Source organism: Salvelinus alpinus, chromosome 6, assembly GCF_045679555.1.
Source record: "Salvelinus alpinus chromosome 6, SLU_Salpinus.1, whole genome shotgun sequence".
NCBI classification, from domain to species: domain Eukaryota; kingdom Metazoa; phylum Chordata; class Actinopteri; order Salmoniformes; family Salmonidae; genus Salvelinus; species Salvelinus alpinus.
The window spans coordinates 40837513-40862216 of NC_092091.1; the positions used below are offsets into that span (position 1 = coordinate 40837513).

At 43.3% G+C, this 24704-nt stretch overlaps 1 protein-coding gene across 6 annotated transcripts; it reads right to left on the minus strand.

Annotated features, from left to right (window-relative positions):
* Positions 1 to 23821, minus strand: LOC139578689 (terminal uridylyltransferase 4-like). Of its 6 annotated transcripts, XM_071406625.1 has the most exons (30): positions 23650 to 23792; positions 23338 to 23371; positions 21913 to 22475; positions 21576 to 21748; positions 20527 to 20655; positions 20031 to 20208; positions 18267 to 18355; positions 14505 to 14556; positions 14056 to 14125; positions 13692 to 13818; positions 13270 to 13389; positions 11325 to 11510; positions 10797 to 10971; positions 9876 to 10447; positions 9433 to 9583; positions 9129 to 9215; positions 8894 to 8997; positions 8723 to 8780; positions 8481 to 8584; positions 7113 to 7316; positions 6869 to 6946; positions 6513 to 6690; positions 6378 to 6425; positions 6180 to 6262; positions 5793 to 5929; positions 5375 to 5535; positions 4943 to 5040; positions 4117 to 4723; positions 3594 to 3770; positions 1 to 3404 (listed from the first exon to the last, which is right to left on the minus strand). In XM_071406625.1, the coding sequence occupies exons 3-30, from the start codon at positions 22385 to 22387 to the stop codon at positions 3316 to 3318; spliced, it is 4710 nt and encodes a 1569-aa protein (XP_071262726.1). In that variant the 5' UTR covers positions 22388 to 22475; positions 23338 to 23371; positions 23650 to 23792; the 3' UTR covers positions 1 to 3315. The 6 variants fall into 6 exon arrangements, with proteins under 6 accessions (XP_071262726.1, XP_071262730.1, XP_071262728.1 ...); XM_071406629.1 differs by lacking the exon at positions 23338 to 23371 and having other exon boundaries at positions 5814 to 5929; positions 20539 to 20655; positions 23650 to 23821; XM_071406627.1 differs by lacking the exon at positions 23338 to 23371 and having other exon boundaries at positions 20539 to 20655; positions 23650 to 23821.
* Between the last annotated feature and the right edge of the window lie 883 nt (positions 23822 to 24704).

Below are 24704 nucleotides of genomic sequence, written 5' to 3' on the forward strand. Positions count from 1 at the left end.
CATTTTTTAAATTGTATTTATTTATAGACAGCCAGGGCATATTCCATTACTCAGACATCATGTACAAACAGTATTTGTGTTTAGTGAGTCCACCAGATCAGAGGCATGACAACTCATTATATTGACAGGTGTGTGAATTGGACAATATTGCTGTCCTTCCAAAGCATTCAAAATGTAGCTTTTGTGTGTTCAGGGAAAATGGGGGTAAAAAGTCTATTTTCTTTACGAATGTAGTAGAATAAAAGTTGTCAAAAATACAAATAGGTAAGTACAGATACCCCCAAAAACTACTTAAGTAGTACTGCCTCAGCAAAAGTTGGTGCAGGTTTGTTCAGTAGCTGGGGTATGTTCCCCACCAGAAGCCAGGGTATAGGGACCGGCCAGTGGAGAAATTGCCTACATGTACACCTCATAGAAGACCAGACCAAACAGCAAGGTTGGGCCCACACTCCAGCCTTACAACCTTCATGCCTTTGTGTAGTATAGTTGTGAAATTGCAATAACTAGACTTTTAGTAGTTATCATGAGAATTTATTCAGTCCACCTATTCATAAGCGTACATTCTTACTTGCATCCTTCCTTTCCTATCTCTGTCCCCTACTGTTCTGGTTTACCTGAGACTAACAGGAAAAGTTCTACCGGACTGTATACATTACTGCTACTGCCTTTCACATTGTCCGTCCAACACAAAGGCTATGGGCTAGGCAAATAGGGAGAGCCCAAACCCAATGCAAAGTGGACTGCTGTAACAGCTTCTTCCATTGATTTGAGAGAAAAACATTCCTCAGGGGTATTTCTAGGAAAATGTTCACTTGGTTGACAACCACCAGCATTATGTAATAAGTGAAATCTGTAACTTTAGAATCAACAAAACGTATGAATCAATAATACTCCAGTGACATTGTATGCAATACATGCCAATACCAGAGTCCTGCTGATTAAACCCATGTTCATAACTGCATGCTGCAGTTATGTAAATCATGACCGAAGATGATCGTGAAAATCATACTGTACTGCATTGTACGTAGAGCGACAACAATTTGCTGTCCCGATCGGCTTTAAAAAAAATAAAAATAAGGCAGTGGTTTCCAGGATAGATTAAGAATCTCTACTAAAAATAATTTTAGTCCAGGATTTAAAAAAAATGATTTAATCTTTATTTAACTAGGCAAGTCAGTTAAGAACAAATTCTTATTTACAATAACGGCCTACACCGGCCAAACCCAGACGAAGCTGGACCAATTGTGTGCACAATCACGGCCGGTTGTGATACAGCCTGGATTAAGTTTAATCTATCTGGGAAACTGGCCAAAATGGTCTGCAGTCAACAAATAGTCACCAAAAACAAAGTGTTGTTTGTGTTTAAAGTATTTTTGGGGGGCTTTGTTATTTATTTTAAAATGTTGCCACTTACTATAGGTATTTTTGGCACTACATACAGTGCCTTCAGGAAAAATTCACACCCCTAGACTTTTTCCACATTTTGTTGTTACAACCTACATTTAAAATTGAGATTTTTTGTCACTGGCCTACACACACACACACACACACAATACCTCATAATTCCAAAGTGGAATTATGTTTGTAGAAATGTTTCATTAATAAAAAATGAAAAGCTGAAATATCTTGAGTCAATAAGTATTCAATCACTTATGTTTTGGCAAGCCTAAATACATTTAGGAGTAAACATCTGCTTAATAAATCACATAATAAGTTGCATGGATTCACTCGGTGTGCAATAGTGTTTAACATGATTTTTGAATGACTACCTCATCTCTGTAACCCACACATACCTTACAGATAATTGCTTCAGTCGAGCAGTGAATTTCAAACAAAGACCAGGGAGGTTTACCAACGCCTCGCAAAGAAGGGCACCTATTGGTAGATGGGTAAAAGTAAAAAAATAAATAAATAATTGAATATCCCTTTGAGCATGGCAAAGTTATTAATTACACTTTAGATGGTGTATTAATACACCCAGTCAATACAAAAATAAAGGCGTCTTTCCTAACTCCGGAGAGGAAGGAAACCGCTCAGGGATTTCAACATGAGGCCAATGGTGACTTTAAAACAGTTTCAGAATTTAATGGATGTGGTAGGAGAAAACTGAGGATAGATCAACAACATTGTAGTTACTCCACAATACCAACCTAAATTGACAGAATGTAAAGGAAGCCTGTACAGAATTAAATTATTACAAAACATGCATCCTGTTTGCCACAAGGCACCAAAGTAATACTGCAAAAAAAATGTGGCTAAGCAATTAACTTTTGGTCCTGAAAAAAAAGTGTTATGTTTGGGGCAAATCCAATACAACACATTACCGAGTACCTCTCCAAATTTTCAAGCATAGTGGTGGCAGCATCATGTTATGGGTATGCTTGTAATCGTTAAAGACTGGGGAGTTTTTCGAATAGTAATCAACACTAAGAAACAGAACGGAACTAAGCAGAGGCAAAATCCTAGCGGAAAACCTAGTTCAGTCTGCTTTCCACCAGACACTGGGAGATGAATTCACCTTTCAGCAGAACAATAACCTAAAACACAAGGCCAAATCTACACTGGAGTTGCTTACCAAGACGACAGTGAATGTTCCTGAGTGACCGAGTTACAGTTTTGACATAAATCTATGGCAAGACCTGAAAATGGTTGTCTAGCAGTGATCAACAACCAATTTGACAGAGCTTGAGGATTTTTTTAACAATGGGCAAATGTTACACAATCCAGGTGTGGAAAGCTCTTACAGACATACCCAGAAAGACTAAGCTGTAATCACTGCCAAAGGTGCTTCTACAAAGTATTGAGTCAGGGTTGTGAATACTTATACAAACATGTTTTCACTTTGTCATTATGGGGTATTGTGTTTAGATAACAATTGAATCCATTTTCAATTCAGGCTGTAACAAGAAAATGTGGAATAAGTCAGGGGGTATGAATACTTTCTGAAGGCACTAACTATCTGATAGGGGTGGGCATGATATATATATATATTTTTTTATATATTCAAAGCTTTTATCCTTAAGCAAGCAAAGTATGAATACAGCTAATATTTTTACCTACTTCCTTTACACGATAAAATAAACACTTTTTGGACCCCTTCAAAAATGGGGGTATTAAAATATGGCATTTGTATCACAAATCAATGTAAGGAACCCATTTTTTTTTTAACTGTACAAAAATGATAAAATTCATTTAAAAAGTATTGTGACCAAATGATGCAAATTTCGATTACATCGTTTTTGTTTTGTCATGGTGAAGGACCATAAAACCTAATTGAATGGATATGCTATGGGAGCAGAGTTTCGAATTCAAAGTTCATTTCTTCTGTTGGATGTAATTGAGGTTGACATGTCGTCGTCCGTGGGGGAGGAGCGGGAAATGCTGACTCGGGTGCACCACAGAACCTGGGGCGGAGCCAAGACAAACAAGGAAGTCAAGTTAACTGCTGTAGGGGCATTTTTCTAAGATTGAAGGGGTAAATTATTTAGATTACATTTAGTAAAAAAGTATACTAAATGAGAGGTGGCATCCTAGCAGTACATCTCTTGACCCTGTGTCTGTCTCTCGCTCCTCTCGCTTTCTGAGCCTCTTACTTTGGGACATGATGGGCTTGCCGGGTTGTGGGTGGCACCCGTTGCCCTGCTGGATGAATTTCTGTGGCATGCGGTAGGGCCAGGATGGGGACTGGGAGTAGTGGGCTACGTTGCTGTGCTCCCAATTCCTAGAGCCCTGCTGACTCACACCCCCGAACTGGGTCTGGTAGCCCGGATCTGCAGGGGGAGGGAGGAATGGATGGAGAGGTCTTCAAATTCAGTACAGTAAAACATCCTTGGAATTTAAAACAAACAAACTAAGCCAACTACAATAATTAGATAATATCCTTCTGTCCTAGCACCAGTTTGTGAGAACAGTAAATTAAGTGTGTAGCCAAAACAACTGGTGTCTCTTACCTGACCACACAATCAGCACCGTTAACAGAGAAACAGACAGTTACTGCTAAAGACTCCCAGAACAAGGACAGAATCTGACCACAGTCAGACAAATAAACAAAGATGTGGACAGACTGACACAGACAGTCAGACCTAACACAGACAGACAGTGCCACCCAGTGTGTACCTGACTTGCCCACAGTGCCATTAGCCACCAGTGCCCCTTGCTGTGCCAGGTGGTTGTGCCAGTGCCCGTCCAGTCCCGGCCCTCCTCCCAAGCCCATGGGCCTCCCCGCCGGCTGGGCGAAGATGATGCTGGGGTCATTGAGGTTCATGGGGCTGCCACCCACCGGCGACCCCCCTGGGCCTGTGTTCCCATTCCCTTGCCCGGGGGCCTGGCGCAAGGGGAATTTTAGGCCGGGCGGGGAGGGCCCTTCGGGGCCACTAGAGGTCTGGAGGACAGGGCCATGGATGGGCCAGGAGGTGGAGGGGTGGTGGGGTTGGTGATGGGCCTGGTGCCCCTGGGACAGGTGTGATTGTTGCTGGTTGTGGTGGGACGGCAGTAGCCCCAGAGCAGTGAGAGCTCCAGGGTGGTGGTACTGGCTTGGGTGGGAGAGAGGGAAGCTAAAGAGAGAGAGGGGAACCTGGGGATGTTGGGGCTGCTTGTGCGGTCCCCCTCCAGCGGAGATGGAGGTCTTGGAGGAGGAGGGCTGGGGGGAGCTGGAGGATTGGCTAGAACCCTGGGAGAACAGGGTGGGCTGAGGGGAATAGGGCGGAGTCTGGCGGGAATCAGACTGGACAGAGACCGAGAGAGCAGAGTTGGAGAGACAGCAAGGGAGCAGGAGGAGAAAGACAGAAAAAAAGAAATCAATAAAAATGTATCATACATACATACATACATACATACAAGTACTGATAGATAAAGAAGCTAGCTGCAACAGTACTCAATGCATTCCATTTGAACATGGTTATGGTGGCTAAGGGAGAGAGAGACAACTCCCTGTTGTACTCACACATTCGGAAGGTTGTCTGGTGCGTCCTGGGAGGTCCTGGGGAGGTTGGGGGATGGGGATGGACTGGGAGCTTACCATGGCTCGCACTATGTGGGAAACTGGAGGAAACAGAGAAACCAACCACCACATACATCACTCTGTGCCACTGCTGCCCTGTGCTGGGCAGTACTAGTAATGACAAAATACAGGTCTTCAAATCATGAATTAGTTACTGTATACATAGCTGGTAAATACTCTTGCTGTGATCCACTAGCTCAGATAATAAATAAATAAAAAACATTGTGGATCACTCAAATAAAGTTGAGCTTCTAAAAAACAATCATAGTCAAACTTGGTACAGTATTTTCTTTGGTATCAGTTAAAATACATTACGTCGCCTGCACACATAAAAAAGTAGTGTAAATAAAAGGACATTGAGGTGTGTGTGTGTACCTGGTCCCCCTGCGGCTTTCTGTCTAAGGTGGCGGTACTCTGGGCAGTCCCGCCGTACATGACCAATTTCACCACACTGGAAACAGCGACGCTCCCGTGGCTCATGATCGTCTCCATCCTTGACATCCTCCTCTTTTTCATTCTCCTTCTTCTTCATCCCCCTTTTTGGACAAAAGACACACACACGCACAGAAACGGAAGATTAGTTCAATCAAACATGGAGCCACCACCCAACATAGGTTCAAATAATATATATTATGCCTGTTGCAATAGAACCAACAGACAAAAGTGCAAACCGTTGACACCTGGCACTGCAAGCAGGCTAAAGCAAACGCTCAAAGTATTGAAAATGTTTTAAATAGTATTTGAACCCAGGTCTGCACACACACACACACACACAGGTTCCAAAAAAACTCACTGATGTTCTCTCCCTGTGTACCTGCGTCTTTTGGGGCAGTCCTTCATGTAATGACCGATCTTGCCACAGATCCGACAGCACCTGTCATTAGGTGCAAGTTCCCCGTCCGTGAGCACCTTGGAGTCAAAGAAGTAGTTCTGTACCACAGAAGAAAACATTGTTAGACATGAGAACAGATTTTCCTTAGACAAATGGAATCATTTGATATGTGTTCATAAATGCAACTCAGTGTCAGGGCAACAATGCCCATACTTATAACGTGTTTCAGAGTGCCGATCTTGGATCAGGTCCCACTCTAACTCATTATCATTTAAAAAAGGCAAAAATGAACCTATACCATACTCTAACACTCTGTTAATACAGTCCTATATCTAATGTGTGTCATACCGCCTCTATGCCAGGCTGGGGGTAGAAAGGAGTACCAAACAGCTTCCTGCCGTTGATAAAGGCCTTCATGATGAAGTTAGTCACTGAGGTGAGAGAGAGAGAGAGGGGGGGTGTGTTAGGGACCATGATCACTGAAATAGTAGAGACAACACAGAATTGGCCTCCTAAGGATTACTTTAGGAGACATAGTTCACTTACTTTTGCGAGAAACTCCAGCACCAAGATTGTGATTCAAGTCGAAGGGATCTAAGGAAAACAAAAAGTCAGTCATCGGTGATCAAATTGGTCCTTTCATCATCACAACCACGTGACTGAGAAGGATAGTTTCACTACCTTCGATGGCGATGCACTTGGAGGTCCACTGCTTCTCGAAGGTGGTGAGCCGTTTCCTCTGGCGGATGCTGATGACGTGCTCCTTAAAGTCAAACTCTTCAGTGTAGAACCTGAGCAGGCCCAGCCACAGCTCCCCCACAGTCTCGCGGTTCTGCGGAAGCTCTGGCAGACGCTGACGCTACGCGGGACGTCAACTGATAGTGAGCTTTATTATATTCAGAACTTTTAGAGAACGCTTTTGACTACAATGACTAGTAAGCAATAAAAACAAAAAAAAGCTTATTCAAGGTCATAATTTAGGAAAAACAGGCATGTAGAATGTTACATTCAGTAGTGTTGATGACCAAACAACTCACCAGTTCCTCAATGTCATCAAAGAAGAAGGCATTCCAACCATCCACTATCCTCTGCGGTACAGAATGTCCATCAAAGACCTAAGAAAAAGATCAACATTGGGTTATTTCCTTAAGTCTTTTATAATTGCTTTTACAAAAGTCTTTCAGCATGTTCTGTTGGTGTGGGCTACGTCCATACAGACAAGCTATAACAGTAACCACTTTGGGGTTGTAAAAGGGTTAACAGAGGGTCAGTGAACAGTACCTCTTGGAGAACAGGGATGACAGGGGGCTGTCTCTGCTGCAGGAAGTAGAGCACCATGAGGATGTAGGCATAGGATGACAGACTTCCTCTGGACGCGTCACCTATGTCACAGCGCTTCGCAAACACCTTCATGGTGTATCCCAGGAACTGCACGCGAGGGTCTAGGGCAGCGTAGGTAGCCAGCATTCTGGTGTTGTGTTGAGCCTGGAAGAGAGGATAGATGCCAATGAATCCATACAGATGCATGCATTTTAATTGTTTAACCTCTCTTGGGTAGGGGGCAGTATTTTCACCTCCGGATGAAAAGCGTGCCCAAAGTAAACTGCCTGTTGCTCAGGCCCAGAAACTAGGAGATGCATATAATTTGGAGATTTGGAGAGAAAACACTCTAAAGTTTCTAAAACTGTTAAAGTAATGTCTGTGAGTATAACAGAACTGATATGGCAGGCGAAACCCCAAGGACAAACCATCCAGGGGAATTTTGTTTTGAGGTAATAGGATTTTCCATTTGTTTTCTATGGGATACCCTTATTATTAGGAACCTGGTTGCAGTTCCCATGGCTTCCACTAGATGTCAAAAGTCTTTAGAAATTGTTCAATGTTTTTCTTTTGAGAAATGAAGAAGTAGTGCTATTCATTGTAAGTGTCACTCCAGGTGGACTCTACTGTTTTGATGCACGTGAACTGGAGCGCGCTTCACGTTGTTTTTATCTGGTATTTATCGATTATTTACATTTTAGGGTACCTGAGGTTGGATTAGAAACGGTGTTTGAAATGTTTGGACCAAGTTTACAGGTAATTTATTAGATACCTTGTAGGCATGTTGGCCGAGTTGAAACCGGTGTATTTTTTAATCAAACTCGCCAAATAAATTGACATTTTTGGGACATAAAGAAGGACATTATCGAACAAAAGCACCATTTGTGATGTCTCTGGGACATTTTGGAGTGCCAACAGAAGAAGATCTTCAAAAGTAAGGCATGAATTATATCGCTATTTCTGACTTTTGTGGCGCACCTGCCTGGTTGAAATATGATTTTCATATGTTTGTATGCGGGGCGGTCCTCAGATAATCGCATGGTTTGCTTTCGCCGTAAAGCCTTTTTGAAAGCTGACACAGCAGCTGGATTAACAAGAAGTTAAGCTTAATTTTGATGTATAACACATATATTTTCAAGAATGTTAAATATTTGAATTTGGTATTTTTGAATTTCGCACTCTGCAATTTCACCGGATGTTGGCCAGGTGGGACACTACCGCCCATAAGAAGTTAAGCTAGTAAGCAATTATGTAGATAACAGCAACTTAGCTTGAGTTACAAAAGGACCTGTTAGCCAGTGTCTGACCCTTACCAGTCCGTTTACTCACCAGAGTGTTGTAGAGGCTTATGTCTGCCTCTAGTCCGCTCTGTCTGTGTTCAAACTTCACAATAGGCACTTTGGCTGTTGTGATAGGCAAGATGTTCCTCAGACCTGACATGGGAAAAACACAGGTTAATCAATTACCAAGTCACAAAATATGACTGTCTACTCTGTACTCATAGCAAGCAGTCAAACCTTGCATTCTGAAAGGAGTCAATGTAATGTGCTGTGGACGAACTGGTCTCTTACCTGTGTGTTTCTTTAGCACCTTGGCTAGGCCTTCGATGATCTCTTTGCAGTTCAAATTCTGTTAGTAGAGGTAGACATATTTACATCTCAGAATGACTAGGGAGATGAGATCAGACAAAGAACTGAAGGTTAAAATGTCAAAATGGGTGCCGGTCCAGTGAGTGAATGTACCTCTGCTGTATCATGGCCCTCCAGGGTCATACAGATGTCCAGGTCGCTGTCACGGAAACCAAAGCCGTTCTTGGAGGAGCCAAACAAACACAGCTGGGCATTGTCTGTAGAATGATATCATAGATGTTTTATAATACCACACTGAAGTGGTAACATTGTATAAGGAAGCTCCGTATTCATTTACACTAGTGTTCTCAGCTGTTACATATGCAACTCAGTTATTATCTGTACGTACCATTGTACTCCTTTTGTATGAACCTCTCCAGACTACCCAGGATCTGCTCTCTCTTCTGCTGCTCTCCAGGGGAAGGGGACAGCTCGTCTACAAACACAACAGACATTTAACAAAAAACAGGAAAATAAAAATGATATTTAGCATGCTTGAGTATTCCTGTGTGTGTTAAGTATATATACTGTTTTTAACAGTGTGTGGTTAAAGACGCCCGTCTTCGCTTCATAATATAGACGATATGCTCGGACAAAAATCACTCAAACTCCTTTCAAGATGGCACAAGAATGTTGAACAGCGGATGACTTACGGTAGCAGAGTCTACAAAGGCCATCCAGGATGTCTCTGAAGCGGTCGGTCATGGGGGGCAGCGGTTTGAGCTCGATCTTCTTGAAGTCCTCAGGACACTCGTCCTTCAGATGGCCATCTCTCTTACATGTGCTGCACACGACTGTAGGAGGCTGCAGGGGGGAGAATCAAATAATAAAGAGGATTGACCTGTTGGAAAGCAGAACCTGTGAACATCCAAATGACCAGAAACTCATTAAGATAATACCTGAAAACTATGGTAAAGACCTGCTTTTTCATAAACTTTAAGCCAAATCCATGAGTCAAACTATTACAATTATGGCAAAGGAGTTCTGGAACTTACATAAAGATATACAAAATGTGCTGTCAAATCAGTTATAGAATTTACATTGTCCATTGGAAAACAAGTTTGATGAGTAAGGTATCACAGGAGTTGTGTGTTACCTTTCCGCCAGTGAAGATCATTCTGTCAAAGATATAGTGCAGGTCCTCTGGTGCAATATGTCCCTGCTTCTCCGACACATGGTTCTCCTCCTCTTCATCCCCATCCAGTAGGCCGTTATGGGTTGAGGCGGAGGAAGGCTCCAGAGTGGTGCCAGGCTCCGCTACAGCCCCATCCGTTGAAGTGCCCCCCCCACTAAGGACCAAGTCCATAAGCCCGCCATTCAATGCCCTCTCCTCCTTCTCCTGAGTCCGCTCAGCTCGTTCCTCTTCATCACTCTCACCATCCTCCTTCTGACCTGTCTCAGAGCTCTGACTTTTCCCTTCATTCCCATCACCCTGTCCACCTCCACTCTTCTCAGACCCCTCTTCTCCACCCTTTCTTTCGCCTTCCTCCCGTTTCATGCCCCCATGTTTGGTTGTATTCTTGCCTCTCTGCTGCTCCACGGTGTTTCGGTCCTTGCTCTGCGGGCAGGCAAAGTATTTGTAGGCGGTGCGGAAGCGCTCCTGGATGTACTCAAAGACCATCTGACTGTTGAGGCTGCGTGCGACGTTCCTCTTCAGGGCAAACGGATCTGAGAGAAGAGGAAATGGAGGATGACGACTTGAAAGGTGGTAGTGGGGTGTAGAAACTCACTGAGAAATCTAAAAATAAAAAATAAGAGGTCCTTCTGACCTTTCCAACCCCAACCTATTAACCCCTGGTACTTCAGCAGGCTCATTGAGGGAGACAAATAGTAATGACAAAATAGGTAACACAGGAGGGGAGCTAGTCACACATAAAAATGTAGTGCGTAGAACAAACCTGATTGTCATGTAGAATACAATGATCATGTCAGCTCTAATCAGTACATTTCTATTGTTTCACCTCTCCAAATACACCCCCATTCAGCGGTCTCTCCCCTCCCCCTCTCTGTCACTTACCCTCGATGGCCAGCCTGCGTCGGGGCCAGTTCTTGATCTCTCGAGAGAGAAGTTCTTTGAGGCGGATGCTGATGATGTGTTCCTCCAGGGCGAATTCCAGCGTGTAGAACCTCAGCAGCTCCAGCCACAGCTGGCCCAGTGACACACCCTTACCCAGGTCCAGGGATAGACGCGTCTGGGAGGGACAGAGAGAGGGAAATACACTATGTCAGTGACATAGGCTTAGTTCAGGAAGCTCCATGAAAAACATTCTGATTCTTGAAAGCCATAGTAACGGTCACATTCTCTCCTCGTTCACTTCCCTTCATGGATTGTGTACTTGTAAAAGTTGTCATTAAGTGTTACCAATAGACTGGTGTCAGATTTCTCTCCGGCTAGCTCATGAAAAACAATCTAATAAATCCATAAAGGGGGGAGTGAGCAAGTGTACACTTTTTGGGAAAATTTGAGAAAATCAGAACTCGACCTTAGTGCTGTTTGCAGAGCCCCGTTTTTGGGACTAAATCCCTCCCCTCCCGGACTACTCACCATCCCCGCTACATGCCGGTTCTTCACATCAGGTTTCTTTTGCTCAGGCTTGGCCTTCCGTCCTTCCCCCCTGCCGTCCCCCCGTCCCTCTGTACTGGGGGGTCTGTGCTCCCACCCCACAAATATATCCATCTCTATCCCCGTCAGATGGTACTCGTCCACATGCTTCACGTCAAAGCCTTCAATCTGAAACAGAACACAACATAGCTTAGCTATCAACAACAGAAAAGCCAGCAACATGTTATGACTTGTCACTTGAAAGTAATTTATTACCTTCAAATGTGCCTGTCATAATGGTGACCAGTTCTATTAAAATGATCAAATGCGTGACAAAGAGAACAATGTCCACTCTAGTTATTATACACTGCTCAAAAAAATAAAGGGAACACTTAAACAACACAATGTAACTCCAAGTCAATCACACTTCTGTGAAATCAAACTGTCCACTTAGGAAGCAACACTGATTGACAATAAATTTCACATGCTGTTGTGCAAATGGAATAGACAAAAGGTGGAAATTATAGGCAATTAGCAAGACACCCCCAAAAAAGGAGTGATTCTGCAGGTGGTGACCACAGACCACTTCTCAGTTCCTATGCTTCCTGGCTGATGTTTTGGTCACTTTTGAATGCTGGCGGTGCTCTCACTCTAGTGGTAGCATGAGACGGAGTCTACAACCCACACAAGTGGCTCAGGTAGTGCAGTTCATCCAGGATGGCACATCAATGCGAGCTGTGGCAAAAAGTTTTGCTGTGTCTGTCAGCGTAGTGTCCAGAGCATGGAGGCGCTACCAGGAGACAGGCCAGTACATCAGGAGACGTGGAGGAGGCCGTAGGAGGGCAACAACCCAGCAGCAGGACCGCTACCTCCGCCTTTGTGCAAGGAGGTGCACTGCCAGCGCCCTGCAAAATGACCTCCAGCAGGCCACAAATGTGCATGTGTCTGCTCAAACGGTCAGAAACAGACTCCATGAGGGTGGTATGAGGGCCCGACGTCCACAGGTGGGGGTTGTGCTTACAGCCCAACACCGTGCAGGACGTTTGGCATTTGCCAGAGAACACCAAGATTGGCAAATTCGCCACTGGCGCCCTGTGCTCTTCACAGATGAAAGCAGGTTCACACTGAGCACATGTGACAGACGTGACAGAGTCTGGAGACGCCGTGGAGAACGTTCTGCTGCCTGCAACATCCTCCAGCATGACCGGTTTGGCGATGGGTCAGTCATGGTGTGGGGTGCCATTTCTTTGTGGGGCCGCACAGCCCTCCATGTGCTCGCCAGAGGTAGCCTGACTGCCATTAGGTACCGAGATGAGATCCTCAGACCCCTTGTGAGACCATATGCTGACACATGCACATTTGTGGCCTGCTGGAGGTCATTTTGCAGGGCGCTGGCAGTGCACCTCCTTGCACAAAGGCGGAGGTAGCGGTCCTGCTGCTGGGTTGTTGCCCTCCTACGGCCTCCTCCACGTCTCCTGATGTACTGGCCTGTCTCCTGGTAGCGCCTCCATGCTCTGGACACTACGCTGACAGACACAGCAAAACTTTTTGCCACAGCTCGCATTGATGTGCCATCCTGGATGAACTGCACTACCTGAGCCACTTGTGTGGGTTGTAGACTCCGTCTCATGCTACCACTAGAGTGAGAGCACCGCCAGCATTCAAAAGTGACCAAAACATCAGCCAGGAAGCATAGGAACTGAGAAGTGGTCTGTGGTCACCACCTGCAGAATCACTCCTTTTTTGGGGGTGTCTTGCTAATTGCCTATAATTTCCACCTTTTGTCTATTCCATTTGCACAACAGCATGTGAAATTTATTGTCAATCAGTGTTGCTTCCTAAGTGGACAGTTTGATTTCACAGAAGTGTGATTGACTTGGAGTTACATTGTGTTGTTTAAGTGTTCCCTTTATTTTTTTGAGTAGTGTATTTCTGTGGTGTCACCTACCCAGTAGCCGAAGTAGACAGGGAGGATGGGCTCCCTGCGTTGTTGGAGGAAGAAGATGACCATGAGAGAGAAGGAATAGGAGGGGATACCCCCTTCCGCCTGGCAGTCAATGTGGCACAACTAGAGGAACAGAAACAACCAAATATATAATTGTCTCTGGTCAGGGGCTGTTGGTGTCATCAAAACAACTAAAGCTACAGTATGCAAACGTATGTCGAGCCATCAGATCATTGACTCATTACAATGAAACCCACAGACAAATACAGTAAACTTTAAGAACTGTTGGCATGAAGAGGTTTAGGTTTAGTCAGCAAAGGCCTGGACATTTAAAGTGTAATTATCAAAAGCACTAGATAGATACCATTTACATCATATGATGGCATACTATCCATTAAAGAGAATGTCCCCAAGGCCAGCCTTACCTTAGCCCAGAGGCGGAAGGCCAGGACCAGAGGCACCAGTCTGGGTTCCAGTCTAGCCAGGGCAGCCAGGTGGTTGGTAGTGAGGCAGGCTACGTCATTACCTGCACTTACCTTGCACAACAACCTACTGTAGAGATACAACAAACTCATCAGGGTTATATTCATTAGGCACTAAACGGAAGAAAACTGACTGAAACAGAGAGGGGCTACCTGAACTTGTCCAATAAAAATGTATTGCTATAATGTGCCCAGGAATGAAAACCATCCAGCAAACAGTAACTCAGAGGATATTTCAAACAGTAGTATGTTGTAAATAGATCAAAGTAGAGCTAATAGAAAGCAGTAGAGTTGACATTCCACTGACCTGTTGACATCTCTGCAAAACACGACCGGAACATTGGCGTGAAAGTCAGACTCCACCTCAGAATATTCAGCTGTAAAGAGAAAGGTGAACATTCTTTGACTGCTCCCAAACTCAAAGACAACAACATTATCTCCTGGCTGGCTCCCCAATTGACATACAGTAACTTCTGAAAAAGAGGGGTTGTATTAAAACTAACGTGCATTAGTTATCAGGTTTTCTATAAATGTTCTCTTTTCATAACACCATTCTTCATTCAAGGAGGTTAATATGAACTCTCCAGTCTAACACAGAACTCAGTACAGATCTACTCTTCCCTGCTCTGGCCTGTGGGCTGGAACAAAGGGCTCACTGACTCTCTCTGGTGCCACAACACAATCCTCCTTGTGCTGAATCTACAGTCGCTCTCTACACTGACAGTGTTTATTCATGCAGGGCTGTTAAACACTCACTGCTGTTCTTCAGGATTTCCAGTACTAGTATCAGCACATCTGGTTGGGTCATCTGGAGAGACAACAACAGCATGACATTTGTTAGCCAGGGTCGGCATCAAAGTTGATCATATCAAATTCAATCAAATGCATTCATTAGGGGTGTCAATTTGGTCAACTCGGTTCGGTCCGCACTGTGAACCCGAATGAATACATTAAAAAATATATATACAACATTTAAACACTAGACCTATAGGCTATGCCGACACTACGTTGTACGCCGCAAGTAAATCTGGGCTGAAATAAAACATTTCAGGCTATTTCCGTTAAAACTAGAGCCTATGCACAAGTTGTAATCAAAATTCTGAGGTCGATAAACCAGGAGGATTCTACATCACCATTTAAATCTCCAGCTTGGGAACATATTGGCTTCCCAGTAGATTACAACGGCGATGGATAGAGAGAGTATGCCGCCACTGCTCAACAAGAATAGCATACGCAGCTGCCAACACCTCAAACATGTAGAGACATTACGCTGACATCACCCCAGAATTCATACCACCGAAGCAAGGCGGAAACTGCATTCAAGCAGCCCTTCGCAGCTGATTCTGGCCAGGGCCAAATAAATTACAAGAGTGATGTTTATAGTCACGGATGTGACCGTTCTCGGTGGTTAAGAATAGCCGTTTCGGCCCCTGGTGAAAGTGCTCGAGCCACGTTATGAACTTCGCCCTCTCGCACCCATTTCAGCAAACAGGTAGTACTCTATATAAGCAAGCTAAAGCAAAAGTTGTCAATGAATTGGCCAATAAACTCTGTTGCGCTTACTACAAATGGATGGACCTCCATGGCTAAAGAGAGCTACTTAACAGCTACAGCACATTACCCCCGGAGTGGGAACTGAGAAGTACAGTGCATTCGGAAAGTATTCAGACCACTTGACTTTTTCCACATTTTGTTACTGTTACGGATACAGGTATCCTGTGAGTGTATCCTGTGTGTGTGCGAGTTTCTTTTCTCTCCTTCTCCCCTCACAGGTGGCAATAATCATTCCCCAATCAGTCATCAATCAGAAGACACACCTCCTCCTGTTTCCATTACCCAATCACAACCCCTTTCCCTTGGTTTAAAAACCCATTCAGTTGTTCTCTCTGGAGCTCAATCTCTCTGTAGATCTCTTGTTTGTGCAACTACATGTCACTTTGTCCGTTACCCTGTGAGTATTGTTTTTGTTATGGTGTTTGACTGTTTGTTTGATGGTGGGAAAAGGGGGTACCAAGACAAGTTCCCCATGGGCATACACTACCTGTAGGAATACTTTGTCTAAGAACACTAGTTAGAACTGGGTGGACCTCCCACTGTATTTCTGGTTAGTTAGTTAGCTGTTTTGAAGTAGGCTAGTCTAACTTAGTGGTGTTTTTGGATATTTGTTTCTTTCCTTGGGTCCAGCTCAGCTTCTTTTCCTGCCCCCCCTTTACCGTGTGTTCACCAAATAAACCATGAGTGTTTGACGGTAATTTAGTTGTCTGTGGTTTTTCGTTCTCACTGTTACGTTTTCACTATTATACTTTGCATGAGTTATGTTACGGGTCTCGTTACCATCCCCCCCTAGACTGTCGGGCCAAAGGGATTCGTAACAGTTACAACCATATTCTAAAATGGATTACATTGTTTTCTTCCTTCATCAATCTACACACAATACCGTATAAAGACAAAGCAAAAACAGGTTTTACAAATTTTTTACTGAAATATTACCTTTTATGTAAGTATTCAGACCCTTTACTCAGTACTTTGTTGAAGCACCTTTGGCAGCAATTACAGAGTAGTCTTGTGTATGACACTACAAGCTTGGCACACCTGTATTTGGGGAGTTTCTCCCATTCTTCTCTGCAGATCCTCTCAAGCTCTGTCAGGTTGGATGGGGAGTGTCGCTGCACACGTCTCAAGAGATGATCGATCGGGTTCAAATCCGGGATCTGGCTGGGCCACTCATGCACATTCAGAGACTTGTCCCGAAGCCAATACTGCGTTGTCCTGGCTGTGCGCTTAGGGTCATTGTCCTGTTGGAAGATGAACCATCGCCCTTGTGAGGCCCTGAGCAGGTTTTCATCAAGGATCTCTGTACTTTGCTCGGTTCATTGTTCCATCGATCCTGACTAGTCTCCCAGCCCCTGCCACTGAACAACATCCCCACAGCATGATGTTGCCACCACCATGCATCACCATAGGGATAGTGCCAGGTTTCCTCCAGACATGACACTTGGCATTCAGGCCAGAGTTCAATCTCTACGATTAGCCACTTTACCATAAAAGCCTGATTGTTGGAGGGCTGCAGAGATGGTTGTCCTTCTGGAAGCTTCTCCCATCTCCACAGGAACTCTGGAGCTTTTGTTAGAGTGACCATCAGGTTCTTGGTCACCTCCTTGACCAAGACCCCCACCCACCCAGATGGCTCAGTTTGGCCGGAAGGCTAGCTCTATAGGAAGAGTCTTGGTGGTTCAAAACTTCTATTTAAGGATGATTGAGCCCACTGTGCTTTTGGACCTTGAATGCTGCAGACATTGTTTTGGTACCCTTCCCACAGACCTGTGCCTCGACACATTCCTGTCTCGGAGCTCTATGGACAATTGTTTTTGCTCTGACACGCACTGTCAACTGTGGGACCTTATCTAGACAGGCGTGTGCCTTTCCAATTAATTTAATTTACCACAGGTGGACTCAATCAAGTTGTAGAAACATCTCAAGAATGATCAATGGAAACCAGATGCACCTGAGCTCAATTTTGAGTCTCATAGCAAAGGGTCTGAATGCTTATGTAAATAAGGTATGTTTTTTTTGTAAATTTGCAAAGAGTTCTAAACCTGTTTTCGCTGTGTCATTATGGGGTAGTGTGTGCCGATGGATTAAAGAAATGCTAAATCAATTTTATAATAAGGCTAATGGAAAAAAATATGGGAAAAGTAAATGGTCTGAATACTTCCCGAATGCACTCTACGAGAATCACACCAGTGCGCATACTTTTCTCCTTAAGAAAACTTTATAGAATAGGCCTACACAATATCTGAGCCATGATAACATTGATTTCACACGCATATTTCACTTTATTTTAGTGTTAATGAGTAATCATGTTTTCATTTAAGAGAAATACAAAGTGTTGGTACTCCTGATTGTGCTGCCAGGCATTATGACTCATGATCATATATGGAATCAGGTATACCAACACTTTGTATATTCTTAAAGAAACAATCATTTACGACAGTAACTGTTAGCATTCATTGTCACGCTACCCCAAAACCGCAATATACGGAACTTTGGGTTTGTTGAACCATTTAAACCCCTAGTATTCATAAAGCCCTTAACATCAGCGGTCACAAAGTGCTTTTACAATGACTCCGGTCTAGACCCCAACGAGCAAGCAGAAGTGGAGGCACATCGTATTCATTCCACTTAAATGTGTTTTGTTTTACAGTGTTCTGTTTAGAAGTCCTATTATTCACAGGTACTTGGATCCTCTTAACTAATAAGCATACCAATCAGTTAAATCCTATCCAAGACAATCATGTCGAAGAGCAATCACTGATCATCTGATACAGACTGACATTGAGGTGATGATGTAAACCAAGGCTGTGTCCCAATAGTCTCCTTCCTTTGCCTGTATTGATTACCACTCATGTAACTGTTAACTCAAGTTCTGTCTTTACACTAACAACAATTTGATGTGCACCCACTTTACATTTACATAACTTGCATTAGTGGTTAGGTGAGAACACAACAAAGACTTACAGTGGAGGGGTAGGTGACGTCAATGTTAATGTCACTTGTCTTGAAGGCAAATCGGGTGAGACAGGAGCCGTAGAGCCGAAGGGAGCAAACTGGATAAGAAAGCCATACATTAAACAGCATTATACATGATTCAGATCATCTCCCTACTAGTGTTGTCATGACACCAACATTTCACTCATCATACGATAGCAGGACAAGTATCGCGATACCACTGGGAAAAATGTCAGTGGCCTTAGCGTCCTGTTCACCAGACGCCTGTTCCCTTTTTCCAAAATGTTTTGCGGATGTGCTACACAAAAACCAGTACCGATATTCACACTTCTACTCAATACAACACATTGAATTGAACCTTACTGTTCAGTGTATAATATAATACTGCACAAAATGGCTAATTTGCTCATGTTTTCAAAAGGCCTACCTGTAATTTGGCAGGAGAAATGAGAGGAAGGAATATGAGTTAGGGCTGGGCAATATCAAATTAATTTGAAAGTATGTTTTTGCGCGATATTCCAAATGCCTGTAACGCAGAATAGCGTTTTTTCTTTTTGAGCGTTTTATGTCCGCTAGTTCTCATTTGGTATTTTTGGTCTCGTCTCGTTTTGCTTCTGTGCTGTGTAATGACAAGATGCTCATGTCTCCGCCCTAACAATGGGAGTAGTTGTCCCGAAGGCAGGCGAAAAGCCTAGGTTAAAAATAGGTTAAATGTGTAACAAAAATTGCATTTTTATAGACAGACCTGAAAGCCAGATCTGTGATTATTGCAACAACAAAAAAGCAGGTACAACTATTTTGATAAAATATAAAAATTAGTGGGTCTTATGGTTGTGGAAGGCATATATTTGACCTAGGTATAAATTCAGTGTTTTTGACCTTTTAATTGTACATAAAAAGCTTATTTAGAGACATTTTTTTATTTTGATATCATGAACCGCCCATAAGTTTTATTTTTAATAGATGTTTTAGGCCATATCGCCCAGCCCTAATATCAATGCATAATGATCTGCATGTCATTGTAGCAGTAATGGGAAAACACTACATGAAACCATCTTTACTTTTCAGTTAACCACACATACAAAACAAAAACACACACTCCCCCTCACAACTCTCTCCCACAAACACGCACATTGCTTGTTATCAAAACAATAATTAGCAGCCTGGGATTAGTTTAAAACAGCCTGACAATTTCACAAACCATATCAAATGCGTGCAAATCAGCGCTGTAATATACTGTAGGTCATATGTTTGAATGGGTTAGACTAGACAGGTCGTTTTCTGTGTTAAGCCTCGAGTATGTCTGTCGGCAAAGCTGTGCAACATTTTTCCTCTCTAGCACTCTGAAGCTGCATGACAGTGAAACTTAAAGCCCCAGACTGGAATGTGCTCTTGGTTCTAACAGGTGATGAAATGATACACTATCAACTTTGCTTACACTGCTCCAATGTATCAAATGTAACAACAGATGACTAATCAGGGATTGCGTCACCGCTTGACATCACAGCTAAATTATACATTAAACTGTTGGAGGAATATTTGAGCAGCAGGAAGAGCGGACGTAGAAGTAGTGAGTGAACGCTGGAAGGAGGTGCTGCTGGCTGAGCACAGCTGCCACACGTGACATGCGCATGAAAGTGAAGTGGACATTATTGGACATGCACATACAAGACAAAGACTTGCTGCCGTGGCACAGCTTTCACCCATTCAGACTTTGTAGATCAGAGGCGCAGATGACAGGAAGGAGACAGAAGGATAGGAAGAGTTGGTTACCTGAGAGGTGCTGCTGGATGATCACCTCCATCCTGTCGACCACTTCCTGTCGCACCAGGAAGTCCTGGTCTGAGATGCCGTGTTGGTTGGCCGCCCGGAGGACGGCTGCGTTAACGGCTCCGAGCTGGGCTGGGTTGGGGGCAGGCAGCGCCCGTAGCTCGTTCTCCTCCTGCTTATCCTAAAACAGTTACAGCACAGGGGAGAGGGACAAAGGCAGGGTGAATCCAAATCTCTAATGGCCCTATCTAATTGACTAGGGAGAATTGTGACAGCATTTGGAGTTTGGGGCGGATACAAAATGGCCGACGTAGGCTTAGGAAGCAGCAACAGAAAAAATAAACAGATACACACAAATAAGCTCCACCTCAAACATTTCCACTCCTAAAATATCATAAAAATTGAAATAACTGCCTAGGACTCCCTTTTTAAGTTACAATACACATCAGTTATCGTTGGAGAACATGATAATTATGACAAATTAAATAAAGTTGCTAACTTTTTCTCTCACCATGATGTTCTTCTTGTGTCTTTTCTCCTTGATGTGTTTGTGTGCCCCCTGTATGTTCTCAATGTGTACAGAACACAGCTTGCATAGGTACTGGAAGTTAGGGTATTCAGGAGACTGCTGTAGAGGCAGAGAGAGAGCAGTGAAACCAATCACATGTGAGAGATTGATGATATGATAGTGCCCCACCCCTCTGCCCCGTAGACATGGAAATCTCAACTCTACATCTTGAGCAGTTGACTATTAGCATTGATACAGTTTAACCTGGTGATAATTCTAATGAACCAATTACAAGTTGATAAGACTTAAACATTAAATGCACTATACATTGTGGTTTGAATACTGCAACACAGAATAAAACAATTAATAGAAATCCCATGATGGTAGTGACTGCCCATTACTGCTTATCCCTTAGCCATAATTTATTCGCATAACTTTAATAAAATATTTCATTGGATGACTTATTTACTCCACGTCCTCATCTCTATAGAGCTGCTGCCTATGCTGTCAGACAAAATCACAATTTGATTAGTTCTTCAAAGTAAATAAGGCCAACTTTTATGACTGCTGAACAGCCTACCAACTATATTAAATCACTTAGATCATGCATTTTCAGGTACACCCCGCAAAGCAACTGCTTTCTATCCCTCTCACGTGTGGATTATGGATTATGCTTGTAGTTAATTACCCCATTTCTCTGCTAAAATATGTAAAATATTGGCCTGTTGGAAACTACAACTCCCTACCACATTGCACAGTTCGGCTTAATCTGATTTATCTCTACAGAAACTGAACATCGAGCTCACAGAAGAAAAAACCAAACGAAATGGAAATAAAATAATTTAACCATGTTGGTCAATTAGTCGTAAAAAAAAAAAAAAGTAAGTTAATCACTCAGCACTATCAGACCGACATCTAACTTGACCTCTGAAGTTGCCTTAAATGTGCAATTGTGTACATAAATTCCAGTAACTGATACAGACAATACACAGACAACAATTGACTGATACAAACTGAGGTAACTTATTTTCTCTCCTCACCTTGACCAGTCTGTGTATGTAGTCTCTGTAGAGGCGCTCCTCAGCCTGTCTGAGACCCAGCTTCTGCTCAGAGGTCATGCTTCTACCCTGACCCCGCTCGTTGACTCCTGACCCCACCACAGTGACCTCCAATGCAGGCTGCCCTGTGCCCACCACAGCATCAGCCTTCTCACCTGTAAACACAAACAGAATATGAAACAGCTGTAGGAAACAAATATTTTGACCAAGAAGAGTTTCCATGGCAAAACAGCAACAAGAGGTCTCTAACAGAGACATATTGTATTGGCTAATGGCTCAAACATTAACCTATAGCTATGTAAAGTATAGAATAACTCACCCGGTGACATCTCCTTCAATGGACTTGTCTTGGTCTGTAAAGTAAGGCCTTCAGATGAAGTAGCCACCATTCCTGTGTCTCTGTCTCCAACTACACCAGCCAGGCTGTGTCCTGTAACCAATGAGGGCCTAGCATCACCCCTCTGCTGCTGCTGGTCTTCAACTCTCACCTTCCCCCTCTCCCCAGAGCTGGTCCTCCCAGTTAGCCTACGAGGCTTCCCTCTCCCTGGGTTCTGAGGGCTGGCAGTGGAGGCTCTGCCTGTGCCTGTCCCACAGTTACTGCCTTGGTCCTTATTGTCTTCCCTGGCTGTGGTGATGTTCTCCTTGCTCTGACAGGCAGTGGCAGACTTGGGGCACTCTCTCTGGGCTGGAGCCTCTTTCAGGGGCCTGGAGCTGGCAAAGGATGAAGCTTTGGTTCCCTTGGCCTCGTTGCGAAAGGGCTTGACTGATTTTAATGGGCTTTGTGATTCCTCCATGCCTCAATCCTGTCCTCTCCCACTCTCTAGCTGCTACTCTGTATTGAGGATGATCAGGGTCTAGTGAGGCAGCTAGTCCAATGAACACCTGGAGAGATTAAATGCATTCATTGTTGGCATTACCAACATTTACCTTAGAAGAGCAATAGCCTAACATATTATTATATACTAAATAGTAATACTATCAAATCATATATTGAAGTAATTAGGTATTTGTATGAGAAACAGAGTGGACAGTGGCAAAACCTTTGCTGCAATGAAGTCCCAAAGGCCTGATTTTAAACGAGTGCATCTAAGCTAGCAAAATATATGGTTAGTTAGACCAGTTCAGAAAAAGGTAATAATAATATCACTAGCTATGTTTATTGCAAAGACACATTATTACAATATAACAAAGGGCGTAGTTAGTTGGTTACTAGCTGCTTTTAGCAACGCGGTGCATTTACATACACTAGCATTGCTCCCAATGGTATTGGGTTGCACAAAAAGCCAGAGATTAACAAAATATCTAGTTAAAAGAACGTGTTATTAAACAGTTTCCAAAACGTGGGTCTGTTGTAGACCCAGTTCGTCTATACGTACCTCATATCAAAATAAAAGTCCTGCACGTGCACTATTACATGAACGAAAAAGGAATAATTTGTGGGGGACTTATGTTGACATGGGGTAAGCAGAGAGGAAGTGGGTCTACAATAGTCCCACGTTAGGAAGTCTGTTTAATAATACATCCCTTTAACTATATATTTTGTTTCAAAGTTGTTATGTCCAACCAGCACGGCAAGTTGACATTTTATTTTACGTCTGGCTTCCCGCGGACGGTTTTCTGTGCAACACAATACAATTCGGAGCAACGCTAGTGTATGTAAATACACCCGCGTTGCTAAAAGCATCTAGCTGAACAAAACCATGGCTGAAGCACTTGTGTTTATTAAGAAACGAAACCAACCCACATCGCGAAAAGGCCTTCTCGCGCAGCGAGACACCCTGCAGAAGCAGCAAACTAAAAATATTAAAAACGTCTCGAGACAAATACATATCGTGCAGCTCGCGCACGGACTTCCTGGCTAGCTAGCAAATGTTTTTGCTAACGACAGCTACATAAATCAAAGTAGCTAATAAATGGCTAGCTAGTTTGCAAACTAGACATATCTCCGCTAGCGGTTTAGCGTTTCTATTGACAATTGTTTTACTAGCTAGGTACTCTATAAAACTGATGCACGACAAAATCGTCAAACGTCTACAACTAATATGCAATGCCTTACTGTAATATGCAGGTTTTAGCTCCAAATGCACCTAGACCGTCTTTATTTTCCTGTTCAGTATTTTGTTTTTCTCATCCACGGCCCCGATCAACACAGCAACCATAGACGCCATGTTAATCTCTCCACACGTCTTCTTCGATGAGGATTAACGGTTGCATTACCGCCACCTACTAGACTGGAGTATAACTTCCTTATACTTTGCTTAAAAAACAATACCCTACCATCTACCATGGCACTTTGAGATTTATTTTAAACTGCAAAACCCTTACGCACCACTGCACTTTGTATACCAGGGTTGGCTGGCCTTCTCTAGTCACTCGTAGGCTCAGTCACTGGTATACTTTTATTTATAAAGCCATTTTGGGTTTACTACCTTTTTATTTGGGCATTTTTATTGTTCAGAAATGTGGTGGGCACTCTCTTCGTTCGCTGGACTTTATCCTGCTAACTGTTCCAAATGTCCAAACTAAATTTGGTAAAAGGGCTTTTATGTACTCTGCGCCATCGTCTTGGAACGCCTTACAAAATACTTTTAAACTGGAAGAACTTGTCCCGATTGGTATTTTTAAATCACTGATGAATGATCTTGAGACTGATTCCCTGACCTGTCAATGTTTTTAATTTGCTGTTTTTGATTTTTGTTATACTCTTGTGAATTCTATGGTTTTTACCAGATTACTTGTAGTTTTCCATGTTTGTCTGTAATTTTTGTAATGACTTGGTGCTGCCTATCTTGGCCAGGACGCTCTTGAAAAAGAGATTTTAAATCTCAATGAGCCCTTCCTGGTTAAATAAAATTAAAATAAATCTAACACTACACTCACTAAACATTTTAAAATAAAACACCACCCTACTCCACTATCTAAATCAATTTAGTCCTACTTCAGGCCAACAACCTGAAAGGATGGGACAACCACCTCCTAACACACCGTGTAACTCTTCTGAGGTCAAGTCTCGCATACCCAAATACCTCTCTGCAGCTGCCACCACAACCTCAATTTCTCTGCCACTTATCGTTCCATCCCTGCAGTACAGTTGATAACCATTGCTATAAA